Source organism: Camellia sinensis, chromosome 10 (assembly GCF_055761805.1).
Source record: "Camellia sinensis isolate YWXY chromosome 10, ASM5576180v1, whole genome shotgun sequence".
In the NCBI taxonomy this organism is placed as follows: Eukaryota; Viridiplantae; Streptophyta; class Magnoliopsida; order Ericales; family Theaceae; genus Camellia; species Camellia sinensis.
The window spans coordinates 75,704,229-75,712,510 of NC_138970.1; the positions used below are offsets into that span (position 1 = coordinate 75,704,229).

Sequence of the window (8,282 nt, forward strand, 5' to 3'; positions counted from 1 at the left end):
AAACTAAAATATTAATTATAAAAGTTTGTAATATAATTTTTATAAGAATAAATTATGTAAATGGTCTATATAGTTTATATGATGTGTCAATTTGATCTCTATTGTTTTAATTTGTTCAATTTTGCCTTTTAATTTAACGGATTGTGTCATATTAGTCTAATAAATAACAGTTATTAAGTTTGGTGGATGGAAAGTCAAACAATGTATCAATTTGGTCATTATAGTTTACATGATGTGTCAATTTAGTCCATGTCAAAATCGAGCAAATTAAAACAATAGAGATCATATTGGCACATCATGTAAACTATATGGACCAAATCGATACATTGTTTGACTTTTCGTCTATCAAACTTAACAGCTGTCATTTATTAGACTAATATGACACAATTCATTAAATTAAGGGCAAAATAGAGCAAATTGAAACAATAAGGATCAAATTGACACATCATATAAATTACAGAGACTATTTACATAATTTAACCCGTTTACAATTCATCCTAACAACTTCTCATCTTTTAAACATAAAATATAAAAATTCCTAATCAAAAAATTTAATTTTTGCACAAATAAAAATTTCTAAGTTTAACACATAAAAATCTCTGATTTTAGAAAATTCCTTTGGTAAATACCCCTAAAAAAGTGTATCATATACACATTGTTACATATTTTTTTAGTATATGTTACACATTATGTGACAAATGTTACATAATCTTGTGCTAGAGTTATGACAATTTATGGTCCATAATATGTATTTTATGGTAATATTATGCATTTTTATAGTAAGGTTACACGTTTTTTCATTGAAACATTTTTGAATCACAAAATGTGTAACATTACCACAAAAATGTATAGATTCATATGTAAAAATAAATAAATAATTTGTCATAACTCTACTAGAAAAAATATGTAACATATACTAAAAAACGTAATAAGGTGCATATGATACACATCTTATAAGGGGTGTATATCGAAAGAGATAATCTATACTATTATATAAGCAAAAACGTTTTATACGTATATGAAGTCAAAACTCTTAATCCTTTTTTTTTTCCTAGAATTTTGAATTAACAAAATATAAAAATATATGTCATAAAATTTTTGGCCTTTCCATTGTCATAAATTGTAATTATTGATTATTGGCTCTTTGATTATTATTGTAACATAGTTCAAATTCCGTACTTCTTACCATTCAAATTCCTTGATGTGTGGAATTAAATATATATATATATATATATATTTTTTTATGACATTGTTATGGAAAATCAATCACAATTTTAAATCTTTATTTTTATTTTTATTTTTTATTTTTTAGAAGTTAAGAAATATATGTGACAAATAACTATTGGCCCATCTAATTATATTGAAAATTTTAAACATTTAAATATAAAGTCTACAATAGAATCTTAGTTATATTTAAATTACATCTCATTAAAATTTTTATTTTCGAAAGTTAAAAAATATATGTGCCATAAAATTATTGGTCCATCTATATTACATTCAAATTTGAGAAAATTGCACTTCAGTGTAAGTTTAAAAAAAATACAAATTAATGATAAACTTTATCAATTTTAATAATTAAAGTTATAAACATTTTTCACACATTTGCAAATATGTTATGCAAAAATATCATTGATTTGCAACTTTCATTGAAAATTTGATGACCATTTAATAGAAACTCCAAAACAAAATCTTATTTATATTTTAACCACATCTCATTTGAAAGTGTTTAGACAAAAATTTTAAAATAAATTTTTTAAAAAAAAATTCTTTAAATTTTAAAAGTCGAAAATGAAATTTTAGTAATGCTATGACAATCGCATTTGGTACAATCTGGCGGTGCCTTAAATACTAAGCATGTGGTCTGCAGTGGTCTGGGAGTCAATTTGTTTCCAATGAAGTTGCTGAGCTAGAATATCAGAGGAGTTGGGAGGCCTGCAAAGAGAAGGAAAATTAGGAAGCGTCTACTTGATAAAACAATAGATATGATCTTACTTCAAGAAACAAAACAATCAAGCACTAATAATTTATGGGTGAAGAGTATTTGGCCTAGAGACAAGATGGAATTTATGTCTGTGGATGCTGAAGGCCTAGCAGGTGGTTTGATTTGCATCTGGGACCCGGAATTTTTCCACCTTTCAGACTGTTGTTGCAACAGACACTTCATCCTACTGTCAGGTAAAATTCAAAACTCTTTTGATTGTGTAATTATCAACACCTATGCTTCAAATGATGTGGTAAGGAGAAGGGAATTATGGGTGACCCTACTAAACCTAAAGCATTCTTTCTAAAAACCATGGTGTCTTGGGGGAGACTTTAATGAGATCAGAACAGTAGGGGAAAGGATAGGAGTCTCATGTAGGGACAGGGGCATGAAGGAATTCAATCAATTTATAGATAATTGTGAGGTGGTGGATGTACCAATGATAGGTAGAAAATACACTTGTTTCAATGCACTGGATGGGAATAAATGGAGTAGAATTGACAGGTTTCTCATTAGCCCTGAGTGGTTGATGAGGTTCAAGCTTAAGCTCTGGGGTCTTCCCAGAACTGTCTCTAATCACTGCCCACTTGTACTTATGGAGGATGAAAGGGATTGGGGGCCTAAACCATACAAGTTTCTAAATGCTTGGCTCTTACACCCAAACCTAGCTTCTATGGTGGAGACCACTTGGAGGGAAACACAGTTGCGAGGGTCTAATGGATTCATCTTGAAAAAGAAGTTGCAGGTTCTGAAAATGACATTAAAAAAGTGGAGTAAATAAGTCTATGGTAATGTTGCGAACAAACTAAAAGATACAGAATCTGTCCTTCATGAACTTGATCTAATAGCTGAAACAAGACCCTTGGATGAGGCAGACTTGAAAATACTAAGAGAGAGAAGAAATAAAAAGTGGTCACTAAGCAGGAAGATGGAATGGGAGTGGCTCCAAAAGTTGATGATGGACTGGACACTAAAATGTGACAGAAACGCCGAATTTTTCCATGCAATGGCAAGTAGTAGGAAAGCTAGAAACACCATCAACTCCATTACAGTAGGGGATGCGTCATTTGAGGAGACAAATGCTGTCAAGCATGAGGTATAGAAGCATTTCTCAAATCTATTCACAGATGATTGGAAGATCAGACCTCTCTTAACTGGGGACTTCAAGAGTGTTAGGCTCAGTACTTCTTGTCACTTGCTAGAAGCTGAATTTTCTAAAGAAGAAATTTGGGCAGCAATCAAAGACTGCAATGGGAACAAAGCCCCAAGTCCAGATGGTTTCAATTTGTTGTTGTTTCAGAAATTTTGGAAGCTACTCAAATATGATATTCTTAACTTTATGAAAGACTTCTATGTTAATGGCAAAATGGCTCCAGGTTTTGAGCAGTTCTTTATTACTCTCATCCCAAAAAAGGAGAAAGTTGTGTCATTAAATGAATACAGACCCATTTGTTTGATTGGCTCTGCTTATAAAATTCTCTCAAAAGTACTCACAGCTAGGCTTCAACAAGTCATGCCTACGGTAATTAGGGACTCACAATCAGCTTTTCTGGGAGTGGTAGAAGCATTATTGATGGAGTCTTGATCGCAAATGAAGTTGTGGATGGCTGGCATAAATCCAAGAAAGCAGGGTTGCTCTTTAAATTAGATTTTGAAAAGGCTTTTGATTGTATCAATTGGAATTTTCTATTCTGAATGCCTACAAATTTTGGGTTTGGACAAAAATGGATCTTATGGATGTAGGAATATGTCTCCACTGCGAGAATTTCAGTTCTTATCAATGGCTCTCCAACCAAGGAGTTCAGTCCCCAAAAAGGTCTTCGGCAAGATGGTCCCTTATCATCACTCATATTCAACTTGGCTGTTGAGGCTCTGAACATACTATTTCAGAGAGCTATGGAGTTGAATTTGCTAAAAGGGGTATCTATTGGATTCAACCAAGTGCGGCTCTCCTACCTACAATTTGCAGATGATTCACTACTATTTTGCGAAGCTAAGCTGTCAGAAGTCCTTGCTTTGAAAAGAATACTCAGATGTTTTGAAGTGGCTTCAAGCCTCAAAATCAATTACCACAAAAGTGTGCTTTGTGGTGTTGGTATTTCAATCTCTGAACTTGCTGTTTTTGCATCCCTACTGAATTGTAAGACCCAAACTCTTCCAATTAAGTATCTGGGATTGCCTTTGGGAGCTAATCCAAAGAGAAAGAAAACACGGCAACCTATTATTGGTAAGTTTAAGTTGAGACTTGCTGGTTGGAAAAGGAGACTCCTCTCTTTCGCAGGCTGATTAATATTGGTGAAAGCATTACTATCAAGCTTACATGTATACTTCTTGTCTCTGTATAGGCTGCCTGAAGGAGTTGCTAAGGAGCTAGATAAAATTCAAGCCTCATTCTTATGGGGAGGCTCAGATTCAAGGTGAAAAATCCACCTAGTGAAATGGTCAGAGGTTACTAAGAGTATAAAGCAGGGTGGTTTGGGCATTAGAAGAGTTAGGGATGCAAATGTATGCCTACTCCTAAAGTGGTGGTGGAGGTTTGCATCTGAAAATGACTCATTATGGAAGAAAATCATCTGTAGCAAATACAAATTCCTTGGTGGGAGATGGTTCCCAAACATCAAGTTTTCAAACATCTGGAATGGTATTGTATCAGCAATGGAGCTGAATGAGTCCCTCTTTCAATACTATGCCAATAACCTACAATTAAATATGGGTAATGGTTGTAGAATTAGGTTTTGGAATGATAATTGGTACAGAGATATTTGTCTAAAAGATGAGTTCCCTTGGATCTTCAGACTGTCACTCAATAAGGATGGGTTACTCAAGGACTTTGTGGATGTCTCTGGCCCTACTAAGCGTTGGGTTTTCACATTTAGGAGGCCCCTCTTTGACTGGGAGAAAAGCGAGCTACTTAGACTCACTGTCGCCCTATCTGTAACTCCCACACTAAATCTGGAAGCCCAAGACAGTGCAGTGTGGTTAGAAACTATTGCAGGGCAGTCTCTTGTCTCAGTATTTCATAATCATACCAATATTGTCCATGGAGCTTGTGATCATTCTATTCGTCTGGTGTGGAATAAGCAACTCCCGTCCAAAGTGTAATTTTTCAGTTGGCTTGCATGGAAATATAAGTTAAAAACCTCTGTCTTCCTTCACGTATTGGTATCTTGGATGGGTTTGCCTCTACTTTATGCATCTTCTGTCAAGCACAGCAAGAAACAGTAGAACATGTACTAATCTCTTGCCCTCTAGTGTGGAAAGTTTGGACTGGGTTGTTACAGTGGTGAGGGACTACTTGGGTTGTCCCAAATTCTGTCCCAAATCTGCTACTATGGTGGTCAGGTTATGATTGCAGAAAGCTTGAACGTCGAATTTGGTGCACCATTCCTCTAGTAACTCTCTGGTCCATCTGGAAACATAGGAATGAATGTCTCTTTCAAGCTTCTTTGCCAAATCTGCAGGAGCTGTAAGAGCTCATTGTCACTAGGATTGCCATATGGCTGAAAGCTACGTCCACAAAACTCCACTTTTCGATCAATGACTTTCTGTACAACATCTCAGCTATTAGGCATTTGTAGACACCCCATTTTTGACCGTCCTTAAGACTTGGACGTCATCGTTTGAACACTCAATGATCATCCATGCTCGTGTTCGTTTTGAGTTCCCGAAGGTCTCGGCTGCGCGCCTTGCCTTAGGATCTCTCAACTTGACTGTTTTGTGCTTGGTTGTGGACCAAGGACTTGTGGTTTTTGCATCTGAGGGTAGGAAGTGGCTTGTTGGCCATCCCCTTAACCCACCGGCCATGGCCCGAGGCCACCGGCCTTGTTTTCTTTCTATCGGCTAAGAGTGTTGGCCGATCGGCACTTTAGTTGGTCGGCCGACCATTGTTTTGGTCGGCCGGCCACTTTTCTGGCAGAGGCCTGTTCTTTGCCTTTTTCAGGCATTGTGCATGCCAACTGTGCCAGCTGGTGAGCACAGACTCTGCCCTCCATACACGTGTATAGAGGGATTTGAACCAACACTTAGCTTCTTTTGGAAACTTTGAATTGGACTTCCTATAAGAGGAGAGCCTCCCCTCCCTTTCCAGAGGTTGAGCCAACTGATATAGAAGATATATATCACTCTCTCTCTATATCTCCTCTCTCTCAATAGTTGTGTGTGTAATAGTGTTCTAAAGGGTGTTTTTGTTCATATTTTTGCACTTAAGCACCTAGTGGTACACTATCCCTTAGTTACTGAGGTGCTAAAGAGTTGATTTCAGAGTTTTTGAGTTGATTTTGATCAGAAGGAGGTGCTGGAGTTGGTGTTCTTGAAGTGTTCTTCAAGGGTGAGAAACTACTCTTTTATTCCCCATTTTTGCTTAAGCTTTTAGCAATACTTGCATATTGTTTTAAGCTTAGTGTCCAACTGAAAAAAGTTCTGGTTTTGTATGCTAAATTTGTTTGTTTAAGGTAACGTTTGGGTTGGGGGTTGTCTACCCCCTCTTAGGCCTTGTTTGGTCTTATTTTGTGACCTTCTTTTTGAGCTTTGAAACCTTTTTGTTTTAACCTTCTCACCACTGAAACCCAGTGGATTTTCAGTGGTGGAGAAGTTGTTTTGAAGTCTTGAATAGGGGAGGGACACCCCCCTCCCTTTGTGTCTCATTTGCTTGCATTGTTGGCTCACCATAGTAGCATGTTTGCTTAGCATGTTCTGGTCCCATTTTAGCAAGCATTTGGTGTTATCTTGGTGTAGACGTCCCCGAACGCCCCGGGAGAGGAACGAGTCCCCCCCCCGTTCCGTTTGATATCGGGCTCATTACAGCTCAGGACTCTCAATTTTGTCACGGTTCTACGTCTGAACCAAAGAGTCCAAATCCGACAAATCGTTTTGAGAAAACAGGTTTTTTTGAAAGAAGTGCCAAACATGGGCTACTTTGTCAGATACATAGTCGCCACCTAAATGTTTTATTTTGGGAAAATTTAGGAAACCCTGACTCGTTTGCCTAAGGCCACGTGTCCGTCATCACCAAAGTTGCCACGGCTCGGGAACTTGGGTACGATTGGGGAAGGTCACTTCATGAGCACCCCCGCTCGCCCGATCAAAGATCGGCCTCTACTAACCATGATACCTAGTTTTGAAAACTTTATGCGTTCCTATTCCGGTTATTAGCCTTGAATTGGAACAAAACATTTCATGTTTGTTTATTTGAAAATGGTTTGATGGTACTACTCGCAAGTAGGCTAAGACGTGGATTTGCCACCCTCGGGTGGGCTTAGAAAATATGATTTTGCCACTATCTAATGGGCTTAAAACAAACAGTTGATGATTTATTCCAATCTAAACAACCCAACCTTCACCCATAGGCATTCAAGGTTGTTATATCACATAAGCAAATAGCCTCATGGTAAGCATGCTATCATGGCAGTCACTCACACGCATGCAAGGATGCTAAAGCATAAAAACTCACCGAGTACTCCAAGCCAAAATAGAAGCTAGGTTAGAAATCCATGCATGATCCTAATTATACAGAAATGCCTAATGCAACACATGCAAAATGCGACTGTAGCAGGCTCGGCTATTCTAAACATGGCATATGAAATGCTACAGCTAACATGTATTCAACTTTGAAATTAAAGTACAAATGCAGTTAGTATGATGCGCCGAGCCCGGTGCATGCAAAACAGATGAATGATGCGAACATGCTATCATACTGTATGCTAATTGAAACATGCCCTAATCTAACCATCATAAGCAGGTAAATAAAAGGGAAGAAAGACGTAGGGTTGGAAGACATACATCACACACATGTACACTTATTACAGTTGTGCCCTCGCGCAGAGGGTCCGAATAAATAATATATAGTCCCGAATGAATAAATAATACAGTCTCGAATAAATACAAAAATCCTAATTAATTTACAAATTAATCTAAGAAATCTATAAACATGGCATGCAAGCCAGGGACTGCCTCGACTCTGATGAATGATGTATGTTTAGGCTGTCTTGCGCGAAAATCCACTGGGATGCCCCAATTACCCTCTGTTTTATAATTATTCTTGGAAAGCGCGCCAAGCCCCGGAAGACTGCTGATTCTTGATTTGCTGCAACAGAGAGCAGGAGAGGGGCATAGCAATGTATTTTCACAGATGTATGCATGCCTCGATCCTCGTGCCACTAATCACGCATATCGATGCATGATGGCCGAGGAATCGATTTGCATTACTCAATATAGAATGAATGCATATGAAAACTCAACTAAACCTAAACTCCATCATGGATAATCCGGAGTGTCGGTGACTGGGGAATTGAGACACGTTCCG

The 8,282-nt window shown here is 37.4% G+C and overlaps 1 protein-coding gene across 1 annotated transcript; it reads left to right on the top strand.

The window, feature by feature from the left end:
• The first annotated feature begins 2,057 nt into the window (after nt 1-2,057).
• Nucleotides 2,058-5,083, top strand: LOC145800492 (uncharacterized). The gene is made up of 6 exons (XM_082890179.1): nt 2,058-2,175; nt 2,428-2,726; nt 3,120-3,503; nt 3,725-4,194; nt 4,327-4,398; nt 4,561-5,083. The coding sequence occupies exons 1-6, from the start codon at nt 2,058-2,060 to the stop codon at nt 5,081-5,083; spliced, it is 1,866 nt and encodes a 621-aa protein (XP_082746305.1).
• Nucleotides 5,084-8,282: the final 3,199 nt, after the last annotated feature.